The sequence below is a fragment of the Apteryx mantelli genome, chromosome 6 (genome assembly GCF_036417845.1).
Source record: "Apteryx mantelli isolate bAptMan1 chromosome 6, bAptMan1.hap1, whole genome shotgun sequence".
Classification (NCBI taxonomy): Eukaryota; Metazoa; Chordata; class Aves; order Apterygiformes; family Apterygidae; genus Apteryx; species Apteryx mantelli.
This window is the reverse complement of record NC_089983.1, coordinates 25380007-25394533: the sequence shown is the minus strand read 5'-3', so window position 1 is coordinate 25394533 and position 14527 is coordinate 25380007. Positions and strand designations below refer to the sequence as shown.

Sequence of the window (14527 nt, the reverse complement as noted above, 5' to 3'; positions counted from 1 at the left end):
GGCCCGGGGCTGGCACTGGGGGGGGGGGGGTCACTGTGCCCCGTTTGCGGGGGGCAAACTCCGGCTCTCGGGCACCTCGGGCCCAGCGCGGCGGGCTGTCCTGGCCAAGACGTGAGCCGCGGGCGGCGCGGAGCCCTCCAGCTCCGCGGGGCTGCGGCCGCGAGCAGCCGTGTCGCTGCGGGCCGGGCCCCTCCCGGCCCGGCGGGCCCGGCGGGGCGGCGGCAGCGGCGGCCCCGCGGGACCGGGCCGGTCACCCAGACAAAGAGAGTGGCATCGCCGGTGTGTTGGACATGGAGGCGAAGGGGAGGCGGGGAGCAGGGATTTGCTGCGGAAGGAGCCCGCCATCGCTTTTTCGTAACCACAAGTATTTTTTGTCAGTTCGCACCAGACGGTCACACGTGGCTCTGGGGGGGCCTGTATAATATTTCACCTACATTTTCGTCTCTGTCTAAAACAGGGCGGACTCCAGCTTCGGGGGGGGGGGTGTCTGTCCTGAGAGCTGGTTCCCACTGAGGGAACAGGCGGCTCTCCAGGAATGGGGGGAAGAGAGGAGCGTGGCCGGCTCTGCCTGAGCGGCGGGAGCGAGGCCTGCCGCGCCGCCCGAGGCTCCGGCCGCACCGCACCGCACCGCGGCGCCGGGGCAGCGCGCAGCGTCGCGTGGGCCCCCGCGGGGGCGGCCGGCCCCGGCGCGCCGCGCCGCGCCTCCCCGCCAGGCAGCTCCTTCCTTCCTTCCTCCCCGCGCGGCCAAGGGAAAACAGGGCTCGCTTCTTTCGGCCCGCGTCCCCCAGCGATGCTAAACGCTCACCCACACATTTTTTCCCTCCCTCTCTCTGCCTTGCTAATGACGTCCACCAAGGGTGAAATGATGGAAAGTATATTCATAGGCATGATTTCCATTAAGTATCAATTAACCTGGAGCCTCAGCCATGCGTGCACGGCGTCAAGGGTAAATGGGCATCTCATTTCTCAAGCGCTCTGCAAGGAAATAAACCGGAGGTCCCGCTGGCCCCGAGGCCCGGCCCTTGCAAGCTGCAAGACCCGCCCGGGATGCCCCAGCTCCCCTCGCAGGCACCCCGGCTCCGGGGCCCCTCGGCCGGGTGGGCCCGCCGCGGCCCCATGCACAGGCCGCACTTGAGCGCTCCCGTGAGCGGCGGCTCGGGGCCTGCCCGTGGGCAGCGCGGCCGCGGCGGGACAGGGCGGCGTCGCGCCGTCGGGCGCAGGGCGCCCCGGGCGGCGGGAGCAGCGCGCCCGCGGTTATCGCGGCGAATCTCTGCCCCTGCGCCCCCCGCGCGGGGGTTTCGGCGGCTCCTGGCGAGCGCGCCCCGGCGGGGGGAGCGGGGGGCAGCGGCTGGGGTGGACCCGGGCAGGGCTGGGCTGGGTTTTTTTCTTGCCCGAGGAGCGGCACATGTAAACTGAAGCCAAAAGTCCCCCCTGCGCTCATGAGCGTGTGTGTGTGTGTGTGTGTGTGTGTGCGCGGGCCGCTGTGTGCCTAATAGGAAATAGTAAAAGCAGTGAGGCAGGTCATTTTGGGAGCGATTATATTCCAGTCCTGGTCACCACATACACGGAGAGCAGGAGAGGGGAGCGCACGGGCGGCGGCGGCGGCGGCGGCACCATGAGCGCAGCGTAGAGGCAACCGGCGGCGGCGGCGGCGGCGGCGGCGGCGGAGCGGCGCCCCGTGCCCGCGCCCGCGCCCCCGCGGCTCCCGCCCGCCGCTCGCCCCCTCCCCGATGAGCTCCTACTTTGTCAACCCGCTGTACTCCAAGTACAAGGCGGCGGCAGCGGCGGCGGCGGCGGCGGCGGCGGCGGCGGCGGCGGCGGCGGCGGCGGGGGAGCCCCTCAACCCCCCGTACTACGACTGCCACTTCGCGCCCGAGGTGAGCGGCCGCCACGCCGCCGCCGCCGCCGCCGCCGCCGCCGCCCTGCTCTACGGGAACGGCGCGGCCGCCGCCGGCTTCCCGCACCCCGCGCCCGGCGGGGCGGGGGGCGGCGGCGCCGCCGGGGACTTTTACCACCCGGCCGGGGGGAGCCCCACGGCCGCCTACCAGCCGCCTCCTCCTCCCCCCGCCGCGCCTCCGCCTCCTGCCCCCTGCAGCGGGGTTACCTGTCACGGGGAGCCCGCTAAATTTTACGGATACGATAACTTACAGAGACAGCAGATTTTTACGACACAGCAAGAGGCCGAGCTGGTACAATATCCTGACTGTAAATCGTCCAGTGCTAATATTGGCGAGGAACCAGACCACTTAAATCAGAGCTCGTCTCCTGCTCAAATGTTTCCCTGGATGAGACCACAAGGTTGGATGCAGTAAAAATTTGCTTCCATCTCACGTCTGAGTTTGAAACTTTCTTTCCTCCTCCTGCTTCTTTCTCTCTGCCTCCCGCTCTCTCCCTCTCCCTCTGCCTCCCGCTCTCCCTGCCTCTTTCTCCGCGTGTCCTATAACCGCGATAGCTCGTGATAATAAAATAATACAGTAAGCAAGCAGAAACCTCTGCAGAAGGCGGCTGCCACACCACGAGTAGCCTTAAACTCGCCTTTCGGACACCCAGGCGTAGCTGACATGATCCTCACCCTCCTGATTGAACAGAAACGCTGCAGGGCCGGGGGGTGCTAGTTGCCAGATAATAAAGTGGCCCCGTAAACTCGGTCCCGTAAACTCCGACGCAGGGTGAGAGCGGAGGCGCTTAATGCATCTGCTGTTGCTTTTTTTTTTTTTTCTGCACACATGTGTATGGCTCTGGTTTTCTCCGTATCCTCCGCTTTTTTCCCCTCGTTTTCTGTGTCGCTTCTCTCGAGGGGTTCCTAGAGGGACCGGAGCCCTCGCTCGCTCTCTGGCTCCACTGCTGAACGCCTTGTTTTGTACGGCAACAGCAACCACCAAAATCCTGTGTTTTTGTTTTAAACAGCAGCGCCTGGTAGGAGGAGAGGAAGACAAACATACAGCCGATTCCAGACTTTAGAGCTGGAAAAGGAGTTCCTTTTTAACCCCTATCTGACCAGGAAGAGAAGGATCGAAGTGTCCCATGCACTAGGACTCACCGAGAGGCAGGTAAAGATCTGGTTTCAGAACAGGAGGATGAAATGGAAAAAAGAGAACAACAAGGACAAATTCCCCGCTTCCAGACAGGAGGGAAAGGAAGGGGAGGCCAAAAAGGAAGCACATGATCTGGAAGAAGAAAGAGCTGAAGGCCAGACGAATTAAATTTTGCCTTAAAAACCTTTGTGAATGTCTATCAAAAAAAAAACGAGCGCCATATCGCGGCATCTCGGCCCGATCCTCTCGCTGTAAAAGGTCCTGCCCTGTGGGACGAGTGACCCCCGTGTCCCTCCGCTTGTCCCTCTGCTTCGGGTGCTTCTGTTGTTTTTGGTTTGTTTGTTTGTTTTTAACCGTGTTCGGAACATTATCTAGATTTAACAGTTCATCTGCTCCTATTGGAAATTTGATACAGAGTTTGTAGCAAGACGTTTCTAATGATATAAATATATATATATTTTTTGCAATGTTAAAACACGGTGATTGCGGGCAACGACATAAACTTCCTAATGATAAGTACCAATAAGCGAGACATTTAACAATGCTTTATTAATCAAGACAAGTGCACTTGTACTATTTTAATTTTTGTTCTTATCTTGAGTAAATTAAATAAATTTTATAAATTTTGAAGATCTTAGAAATATATTTAACCTTCTGCTATTGATATTTGATTTAAATAAACCAAATTTATTCAGATATAAAATTTATCAGCTTCTTAATATCCCTTTTTTAATCGACTCCCCCAATAACCTTCAGAGGCTTCTCGGTACTAACTCTTCCCTCCGCCTTTCCCCTAACCTTCTTCTGGGTATTTCCGTGCGATTTCGGCATGGCGTATTCGATCAGAAACCTCGTGTAACCCGGGGCCCAGCCTGCGGCAGCCACCGGCATTTTGGGGACGGGGGCCTGGGTTTGCCCGCCGGGTGCAGGAGCCGCCTGCCACGGATTTCCGCGGTGCGGAGGCCTGGCTCGAACCACGGCTCGGCAGCTCGCCGGCCCCACGCCAGGCACCTCGGCCCTCGAGCTGGGCCCCCTGGCCACGGGCCGCGGGGCCTTTCGCTGCGCTGCCCTTCCGCAGCCGCGGGGCGCCGCGCAGAGGGGCGGAGGCCGCGCAGCGCCGGAGGAGCGCGGGGCGCACGGACGCGGCCCGGGGCCGAGAGCAGCGAGCTGCGCTGCTGCGGGGCCGCTGCGGGGCTCCGGCTCCTGCGACACAAGGCACGGCCAAAACCGGGCGCCGGCCTCGGCCTCCCCCGGACACCCCGGAGCAGAAGGGAAATCCAAAGGTTTGGCCGCCTGGCACGGACATTTCTCAGGTGCTGTGAGGGTTTGAGGTCCTAAATCGCGCGTAAGCTGCAAAAAGGGGCATATTTTCCCTCCGCACACAAGTAGCACCGCCACGGCCGGGCTGTTTCCATTTGCCTCACGCGGGCGCGGGGCCGTGCGAGCTGCCCCCTGCGCCCCGCTCCGCCCCGCTGCGCGACCGCGACCGCGACCGCGGCGCCGGCCCAGCCCTGCTCGCGCTGCCGCTGCAGCTGCCCGCACGCCGCGGCAAGAGCGGCCCGCTCCCGTCAGGAAAACGGTTTAATTGATCTCCCCCCTCTTCTTTCCCTCCCCTTTTCTCTTGTTCCGCGGCAGAGACCCGCAGATCGCGTTATCTGACAGGACGGCCGAGAGCAGCCCTTTTTAGGAATACCCCGCGGAGGTATGAGGTACTAAATCCTCACCAAGATCTCTGCTTAATTTTTCCTCTCCGCCTCATGCCTCCATGAGTGATGGTTCATTCAAGGGAACGCGCCAAGCGGAGCGAAAATGCGTCCCCGACGTTAAGCTGGCCGCCGGGGAAGCAGCCGTGCCCAGGCCGGGCCGGGCCGGGGCCGCCGGAGCGCCGCATGGAGCCGGGGCCAGGGCCAGGGCCGGGGCCGGGGCCGGGGCCGGCTGGGGCTTCGGGCACATCCCTCCGCGTCCGCCCCACCGAGGGGCGCCTCCACGGGCCCGACCCCGCGCGAACTGCTCGGGCTTGTTGGCCTGGCGTTGGGACCGATACGACTAGTTTGGTTAATTTATTTTTTTCTTCCCCTTTCCCCCCCACCCAGACCCCAGCAACAATGCAGGGCACGCTTCAATTCCTGCAATGCCTCGGGTCTGGAGGGAGGCACAGGCGGGAGAAGTTATTGTTCTGTTTTTATTTTAATCACGTAATTGGTTAAAGCCTGTGAACGTGTGGAAACTGCAGCAAAGCCGTGAAGTAAACATTTTGCTGCATGAATTTGCATAAATACACCAGTACTCCTAGTGTCCAGGAAGGATGTGGGTCTGGTTGCAGCGATTTTAAGGAAACTCAATCGTCTGAAACAGAAAATAGAACGGAGTTTTAAAATAATACCAGCTCTAAGGGGCACAGAGGGGTTCGGTCTCCGGGCACAAAATAAGGATCTCTTCTCTGCGGCGTTTATGGCCAAGGCTTTTTGAATCAGAGTAATACAGGGCAGCCCTGCCGCAGAGAAAGCCATTTTGATTCCGCCTCCTGCAAATCCTAGCGAGGTGGATGCTGGCTGCACTGACAAAATATATAACGGAGACGTATACATCTGAATGAAGAATTTTCTAGGCGAATATTTGTTTGGGAATGGGCTGCTGCCGTAGTTGCTTTTATTTTCCAGACAAAGAGAATAAAATTAAAATATTCCTGATGAAGTTTCCGTTAGCGTTGCTTTCCCAGGGCAGACTGGGAACCCAGCCACATAGAAACAAGCTAACTCCCTTGTGCACACACCATTTGCAAAGGCCTAGTAGCAACGGGAGTGTCCATATCTTATTTCTTCAAGCAAAAAGCTGTCTTTCTCTGTACTTATTACGGTATTTCCAGCCTGGCAGCTGTATTTCTCCCTCCTTTCTACTTGGAGTCCTGCTAAGAAAAAGAGAAGTAAGGCAGGAATTGGCCCGGGAGGTTAATGATCCCTCCCGTAAAATCGGGGCCATCGAGTTACGGAGCAAGCAGTGGTATTTGGGAAGGGAAATGCTGGAGATGTGCGAGTGGTTGCAGCAGCGGCAAAGAAAAGCCATTTCTTAATGCCGCAGCTTAGACACACCGCACTTTTGGTTTCTGCGAAATATTTCTGTTCCCACGTTGTCCAGCTCTGCCTGGTCATATGTATTACAAAGCCAACGGGAAAAATCACGATGTCTTTGTCAGGGGACATATTGCACGTTTATGCTTTTCACTAATGTCTAACTCGCTGTAGTAGCGTGTTAAAAAAAATCCTTAATCTTTAGGAATGCTTATTTTTGTTATCTCTGTTTTCCAGACAGGTACTATCATGGAGGCTCCTGATGGAGAGGTGCTGCTATTCTCTAAAGCAAAAATTGAGTAGAAACACCCACAGTTCTCAGTCTGTGAGCCAACCATGCCTTACGGACACGGGGGAGGTTTTAGACATTTCGAATATTTTCTGAGGAACAAAATTCGTCCATTCCGTTGCTCCCTCCAGGTCCAAAGGGCCTCAGGAAACGTGTATTTGAGGTGGGGCAGACCCCGGCCCGGGAAGGGCGCAGGGAGCCCCAGCTCAATGACAGTGCCCCGAGCAACCTGTGGGAACCACAACCTTCCCGTTAGGGAAAAGGCATTAATTCGGCTCAGGCTATTTTTAGGTCAGCGACGACTTCGGCTTCAGTAGTGGGCGCTAAAGCAAATATGATTTCTTTTATGACCGTAGCGTGCGAGAGGGGCAGAAAGCCGGGCTGGAGCCCCCCTTTCGTTGCGGACACGGACACGGAGCCCGGGGGCAACGTGGCGGGGCCGAGAGAGAGGGGCGCCCCGTTTTGTGCCGCGGCCCCCGCCCCGCGCGGAGCCTCCGCGCCCCGGCCCGCGCCCGCGGGCCCCGCCACCGCGCCGGGGCGCGCAGGCCGCGGGCGGGCGGGACGAGCGAGTAAATAAAAGTGCAGCGCGCAGGCGAAAGAAACATGGCGCTGGGAAGCAGTATGTGCAAAATCCGCAAGGAATTGCAGTAAATTCCTTTTTGTTTGAAGAAAATTTACAACTTGGTAATAGACCTTTTTATGACCTATTTGGGCTCGTCATTGGCTGCGGCTGGTCATGTGCAGGCAGCGAGCGCTTTCATGGCCTTTTCCTGATTTCCCTGGCGAATTTCCCCCTGCATTCTGCCTTCGGAGAGCCTCAGCCCCTCTTTTCCTAACCTTTGTCTCCGCGGAGGTGTATGGCAGTCGCCGCGATGTTTGTGCCCCGCTCCCCGCCGCTCCGCGGCTCCCCCGCACCCGCGGCCGCTCCCGCCGCCGCCGCGGTGACACTTCCCCGTCCCCGCGACGTGTCCTCGCCCGCGCCCGCGGGGGGCTGCGCGGATCCCCGCGCCGCTTCCCGCCCCCCGCTCCTGGCCCGCCGCTTCCCGCCCCCGCTACCGCGCTCTCCTCCGCGGCTCGGATTGCTACGCGGGCGCAAAATGGATTACAGCGACCCTCCAGGGCTCCACCGCAGGCGGGCAGTGCCGCGACCCGGTAAGGACTCGGCTCTCTCCCGGGCTGGCCGCGGGCCCCCCGCGCCCGCGCACCGGGCACCTCGCGCGCCAGGCAGCGCAGCGCGGGCGTAGCGCAGCGCGGCGCCGCTCCCCCGCCCTCCAGCTCCGTTTTGCCACCTGTGCCCCCGGAGCCCCCCATCACTGCTGTTACTGTTGCCCTCATCGCTATCGCTAGCACCGTTATAGCTGTTATGGTCATGGCTGTTATTGTCGCTGATCGTGGCTGCGCCGCGGCTGCGGCGGCCGGCGCGCGGTGAGGCGCGGAGACGGCGCGGCGAGCGCGGCCCTCCGCGCCGAGCCGCGGAAGAAGGGCTGCAGGGCGCAGCGCCTGCCGCGGAGGCGACTTCTAATAAAAGGCCCTTTTCCGTTTTTTTTTCCTTTTTTTCCCTTTTCTTCCCCTGACAGGCCGAAGCGCAGTGTGTGATTGTGCGCTTTGGTTGCCCGTCACGGCCCTAACTTTAAAGCCTAACAGGTGTTTCCGAGCAGGAGCGGGGCGCTGGGCGCCGCGGGGGGCGGCGGGCGCGGGGCGGCCCGGGGGCGGCTCGGGGCCGTGCGGGGCTGTGCGGGGCCGGGCGAGCCTCCCCACGCGCTGCCAGGAAATTTTACGACGTCCTTCCTCGCACTGTACTGTGCCTTCCCCCGCCGGGGCTGCATCCCCAGCCCTCAGAGCCTTATTCGGCAGGGGGCTCTCGGCCCGCTGCGGGGCGGAGGCAGCCGGGGCGGCTGGCAGGGCCCCCCCCGGCCCGGGGGGGGGTATTTTCTGGGGACACGCGGCCCCAGGCGCTGCCTTGGCAGTGCGCGAAGGTGGGGCGCGGGGCGCGGGGACCCGCAGGCTCGGCGGCGCCCGCACGGCCGCTCCGCGCAAAACGCACCCAGCGCAGCACCACTGTTTCTCACTGCCACGTGGAAATCACGGGTGTCTAAATCAGGGATAAGTTTTAAAAAACTAGGCTTATCTTGAAATATGTAGGTGGGATAGACACTTTATCTGCTTTACCGATATACGTGTATATATCTCGTATCTGCCTTGCCTATGTATACGTGTATACTTCCGTGTCTACACCTCTACTTCATTCTGTAGAATGTACATGATTTAGAAATATGTATTTCCTCCTCATTTTCGAATTGTTAATGTAGAAAAAATGTTGCTTTGTATTTTGTGATTACAACTTTGGTCAGTGATGGAAATGCACCATGACATTACATGCACAGAGCCTGTGCCACTGCACTAGAGGAATTTAGCAAATCGTCGTTTACCTCGAAAGCAGCCACTTACTTAACGGTAAAGCAAAATGTGTTATTAAACCATAACCAGGGCGGCCCGTGAAGGTGGAAATGTGTGGGTCATGTCCAGGATACATACTCTGAAGCCGCAGAAGAAATTCTTTAATCCATTCTCAGGTACCTACCAAGTCTATTAAGCCGGAGCCCAGTTGCAATAAGTTATAGGATATCTTTTCCGTCATACTTATTTGCTCCAACTAACTAGTTGCACTGAGTTGCTAAGTGACTTTGGAATTTTTTGGGAAGAATCGTTTTTAGCATAGCAACAGTTTTCAGGAGTAACTGGGAAAGCGTGTATTATGTTAACTTTAATTCGAGAATCCCTCCTAGGTGACATAGTAATTATTGTAGCTAGTTGGTAATAAATTTCTCCAAAAACTGCGAAAAACCCTGTCCTTGAGCTGTTTTCAAATTATTAATAGCCTGGGGGAAAAGAAGAAAACAAAAGCAGGATATTCTAACGAATTCGTGTGTGTGTGTGTGTGTGTGTGTGTCCATATGCTGACACATACGGATACACATATGCATTTATGAGCACACTGGTTTATTTAGAAGTTCAGCTTCTTTCCCTCTCAAACGGCTTCCTTCCTTCCTGTCTTTTTCTTTTTCTTGCGTGTCTTTTTTTTCTTTCTTTCATTAAAACTAAAGCACGCATGCATATGTGTATGCTCTTAAATATACCTATGTGCGTGTATTCATAACAAATTGTGTATATATAATATATATGGTATATATGATGAGCGTACGTGTATATATATGTTATATGTATGTATAATGCGAGAGCGTGTATCTGTGTAGATGTGTTGGTGCACTGCAATTTTTGGAATACCGAATTCACATCCAGCTTTCTCACACCTGCTTCGTTTTCCGACGTGTTTAACAGAATTTATGACTCATCTCATTTTTTCAAAGGAAACAGACTATTCCTAACCCATACTTTACTGACGTACGTGCTGCAAAAGAACAACAACAAAAATAACAGCCAGGAAATTGCGGTGTGCGCTGCCTGGCAGTACCAGGTATCCCTGGGGCTGGTTGCCTTTGGGCAGTCAGGCTGGCCTCCCACTTAGCTGCTGGAAGGTGCCGGGCAGGGCAGTGCACCTTCTGCTGCCTGAGCCTGCCGGGGTCTGGTGCAAGCAGGGGAGGCGATGCGAACTGCGCACCCCAGAAACCCAATGAGACTGAGCAAAGAAATATATATTGGTTTTGTGCTCCTAAAGCCGCAAACCCCGCCGATTCGTTTATTTCCCAATAATATTGTTCTTTTGCACGCAAATATATTTCTCACGTGTTTTTTATGAGCTCTGGGGGCAGAAAAAAATCCGAACAAAGACAGTATTTCACCCCTTGGTTGGCAGGCAGCTGTTAAAGGTATTTACGGCTCTACTGCAGTGCGGCAGTCAATGCTGCTGGTAGTGGGAGAGGAAAAAACAGGAAGTGAAAGAAAAAGATGAGGCACAATAAACCTTGCGGCAAGTCGATTGGGCCGGGCTTAGCGTGGAGGAAGGCTCTCCACTAGAGACAAGAGGCAATAAAAGTGCTTTCAGTGGCAGCGGGCTCTGCTCAGACGCGGAATCTCCTCACATGCTCTGGAAGGGGGAGGGGTCCCCCAGTGCCGGGGGGGGGGGGGCAGCCCACAGCGCCCGGACAGCGGGCCCGGCCGATGCGCACCGACGTGCCCGTCGAGGGTGCGGGGCCGCCGGGCCTCGGGGGCTGCAGGCCGCACCGCCCCGCAGGCGCGGCCCCGCTGTCCCGCGGCGGCGGACGGGGCCGCGGCCCGGTACGTGGGCCCTCGCCGTGCCTCCGCGGCAGCGAGCGGAGCCGCCCCGCCTCGCCCCGCGCGGCCGCTGCCAGCAGCGCGGACGGCAGCGAGCCCCCGGCCCGCGTGTAGCTGCGCGTGTAGCTGCGCCTCTCCCCGCGGGTGCTCCGTCGGGGAGGCCAGTCCCAGCCCCAGCCCCAGCCCCAGGTCCGCTCCCCCGGTCCCCCCGCCGCGGCCCCCCCGGGCTCAGACACGAGTCCGGGCCGCGCCGCCGCCCGCCCCGTCTCCGGCCGCCCGCCCGGCCCCGCTGTCGAGGCCGGGCTCCGCCACGTCTCGCCGCGGGGCAGGCGGGCAGCGCAGGCGGCCCCGGGGCTGCCCGGCCCCGACTGCCCCGGCCTGCCCGCGCCGCCCGCCCTCGGGGCCGCAGCGCCCGCGCGGAGCGGCGGCCGCCGGGGGCACGGCAGCCCCTCGCCGCCGCCGCCGCCAGCCTCTCGTCTGCCACCCCCTCCTCCAGGAGAAGGCGCTGTAGGACAAGCCTGGCCGCTTTCCGCGCCTCCGAGAGTTGCCCTCCGCCCCGCCCGCCCCCGCTGCCCGGCCCCGGCCCGGCCAGGCTGCACCCTGCTCTCCCTGCCCGCCCCGAGGGGGAGCCCGCGGGAGGGCTGGAGCCGTCGGTCCGCCCCCCTCTGGGCCCCCCGCGACTCTTGGGCGTCTTCACCCCGTCCCCAGAGCCGCCCCCCAGCTGGGCGCCAGTTCTCCCAGCACCTCCAGCCCTCCGGCCCCCTGCGGCTCCCGGGCCCCCGCGGAGCCGTGCGCCCCGAGGTGGGGGCAGACCCGCCTCGGCCCCGGCGGCTCGCCAGCGCTCAGAGGAGGTGCTCGCCGGCCTCCCGCGGCACCAGCCCGCTCTTTGATGTCGGGCAGCCACCGTGTCCTTCGCTGCCCCTTTGATGTCGGTGCCAGAGCAGCGATGCTGCCCGCACCCACCTCTCCCCGCCGGCAGGCCCCGTCCATAGCGCGCTCCCCGTCCCCTGCGCGCTGCAGGCCCCGAAACCTGCGGCTTTCCCCGCCTCTGTCCCACCTGCCGCCCTCGGGGCTCGCCTTCCCCAGCCGTGCCCCGACGTGACCCCGGCGGCCCCGGCTCCCGGCGGGCCGGGCGCTCCCACGGCCGGTGTCGCGTCCCTCCCGGTGCTCCTCGCCCTCCTGCCCCCGCGCACCTCGGGCGGCCGCGCCCGCCGCCGCTGCCCCCCTTTGATCTCCGGGCGCGGTTCCCCTCGCTCCGCCGCCACCCGAGGGCCTGCTCTGCCCCGGGACGGCGCCCTCGGGGCGAGGGGCCTTTGCATGCCCACATCCAGCTTTTCGAGGCCGTGGGCGCGGGGGTGTCTGCAGAGAGGTCGAAGTTACGATAAAAGCATCGAGAGCTAATGCGTTGGACGCCACCGAGGCGCTCAGTAGGTCTTTAAAGTCAGAGATGGAGCCTGTCATTTCCAGACCGTATGGTCCTCGGGGTAGCATGCTGGTGCTCATGTCTGTCAAGTAGCTTCAAGAGAGACAGTGTTTTACACATGCGATTCAATGTTCCCAACCCTTTTATCACAACAATTACCAGAGGGAAACCAATTATTTTGGGGTTACTTCATTCCATATCTTATCCATCTCAAGATCATCAGTCCCCGAAAATGAGAATAGTCATAAAAGCCTAGCGAATGAACTAGCCAGAGCTTCAAAGTCAACTTTCACATCTGCATTTTAGAATAGGAAATGTGAAAATCCTCATAATCCCCTGTTCAGAATCTTAGGGTTAGAATTATTCAGTTGCAGAAACTTTCATCTTGCCCCTAGATCACAGAGATTTGTAACTCTCTGATCAGCTTCTCACTGTCCCACGACCTCACCTTTCCCAGTTCCAATCCCAAGATCTCCAGGACACTTTTGGGGACAGCCGTTTGCCGGGAAACCCATTCCGGGGGCTGCTGCTCCCGCTCCGATTAAAGTGAGTGTCGAAGGCTGCTGGCCTCTGCTCGCGCCCCTCGCTGCGGCACCTGCTCCCTTCGCAACGCTCTGCGCTGCCTTGCCCGATTTTCCAGTGGGCTAATGTTTCACTTGGGGAGACTCCCAGTGCAGCCAGTTTTTCTTCCTTCTCAAGGATTCATCTCTTCCCAAACTCACATGAGCAGAGCTGGTGAACAGTGTCTCGTTCCCAGAGCCATTATATGCGTGGGTCTTGCCCTCGAGACTGGCCAAGAGAGCTAAAAACATCGGGGGGTGGGGTGCAATGGGAAAGTCAACTGAAATGTGAGAAAACCAGATTATGATGACTGAGAATCAAGTTGTAGAATCAGATGCTGACTTTCCCATTACACCCTCCCCCCTCACATGCTGATCCATAGCCTTTTCTCCCATCTCCCCCGGGAAACTGTTCCCACATCTGGCCGTCAGACAGCGGCTGGCTGAGCGCCTCCCGACGCCTCTGCGCTCGGCCTCCCGTCGGGGGTCGGCGGGCGCGCTCGACGGCGGGGAGCCGCGGGCGCGCCAAGCCGCGCCAAGCCGTGCCGTGCCGTGCCGTGCCGTGCCGTGCCAAGCCGTGCCAAGTCGGCCGCACGTCAGGCCGCGGCGTCGCGGGGTGTGTGTGGGTGGAGGGGCGAGGGGTGCTGCGGAGCAGCCGGTGAGCGACTGCAGGCTACCGGGCACGTCTGGCTTCTTGAAGATGCCTGTCCCTAAAGTGGTTCCCCTGGAGGCCTGTCAGAATGGTGCATTTGCCAGGGCCCCCCCGCCTCTTTGTCCCGCTGCTGCCGGGCCCTGGGCCAGAGCGCGGGCTGGAGCCCCGTCGAGAACTTGCCCGCCCAGCGCGGCCGCCGGCAGGACCCGGGGGCGCCCCCGCGGGGGGAGTGCCCGGCCGTCCGGGCCAGGGCTCCCCCCCCGCCCCCCGCCCTGCTTCGAGTCGGGCTACCGGCGGCGCCGGCCCTGCCCCAGCCCTTTCGCCGGGCCGCGCCGCGCCGTCAGGCTGCAGGCGCGGAGGAGCCCGTTCCCCCTCGGGTGTCAGCGGCCGCCCCATAGTTTCCCCGACTATGCATTTCTCCTTAAATGTCACCTGATGCACAGGCTCTGCCGGCGGTCCTGGGCAGCAGCGGACATAGGAGGAAAAAGCCGTTCCACAGCTTTGGCCATCAATAGTGCATGACGGCGATGTCTTTGATTAAAGCATTTACACAGAAAAAGGAAAACTACGGAACCCCAAATAACCCTGTATCGTAAAGAAGATGCGGGAAAGAGAGGGTATTTGCAAGAATTCAGGATGCCTCTTGCTCTCTGGTGGAAAAACGATTTGACCAACTGTGACCTGAACAACTTAAAGACTATGACGAGAGTTAAACTAGTTGTTTTAGGCAAATTCAAGCTTGTATTTCTAGATTTGTTCCACGGAGAAAGGAAATGGCGATGCCAAGTATGCACAGACCAGGAGGGATCTAACTCTCGCGTTAGACAGGCACCAGCCAGCTGCCACCCCCCATCAAGGAGCTGGAGTTGGCTTCTCTTCCCGAGCCGGGCGCGGAGGCGCCGCTGGGCGCTGCCTGCCCGCAGCTGTGGGCAGCGGGACCCGACGGGGCGGACGGCGCTGCCGCCGCGGGGAAGGGGCGAGCGCCTCTCGGGCGCGCAGCTCCTGACGGCTCCAACTCCCTCGGCTGAGCCGTGACAGATCGGGGACCGGTGCCCGGTTTGCTTTGTGCAAAGGGCGGCTGCGTGACTGCCAGGGGCATTTGACTTCCTGTGCTTAGACTCCTTGAAATTCTCATTTGCTAACTCACACCCTGCTCCCTTCACACCAGGGCGGTTTTATTGTTTTATAACCCTCCTTAAAGTTCCAGTCCTCAAAGATCTCATTGTGGCAGGCTTCACACTTTCTCCCTTTCCAAAGCCCGGTGCCC

The 14527-nt window shown here is 59.9% G+C and overlaps 1 protein-coding gene across 1 annotated transcript; it reads left to right on the top strand.

Moving 5' to 3' along the window:
- Window positions 1-1730: 1730 nt before the first annotated feature.
- HOXD8 (homeobox D8) lies at window positions 1731-3218 on the top strand. The gene is made up of 2 exons (XM_013960486.2): window positions 1731-2298; window positions 2908-3218. The coding sequence occupies exons 1-2, from the start codon at window positions 1731-1733 to the stop codon at window positions 3201-3203; spliced, it is 864 nt and encodes a 287-aa protein (XP_013815940.2). The 3' UTR covers window positions 3204-3218.
- The last annotated feature ends 11309 nt before the right edge of the window (window positions 3219-14527 follow it).

Bases quoted from the DNA above. Each gene is read 5' to 3' on its own strand.
- HOXD8 (XM_013960486.2), top strand. From the start codon at position 1,731: ATGAGCTCCTACTTTGTCAACCCGCTGTACTCCAAGTACAAGGCGGCG. The intron at 2,299-2,907 runs GTTGGATGCAGT...TGTTTTAAACAG, and splicing joins TCCCTGGATGAGACCACAAG to CAGCGCCTGGTAGGAGGAGA.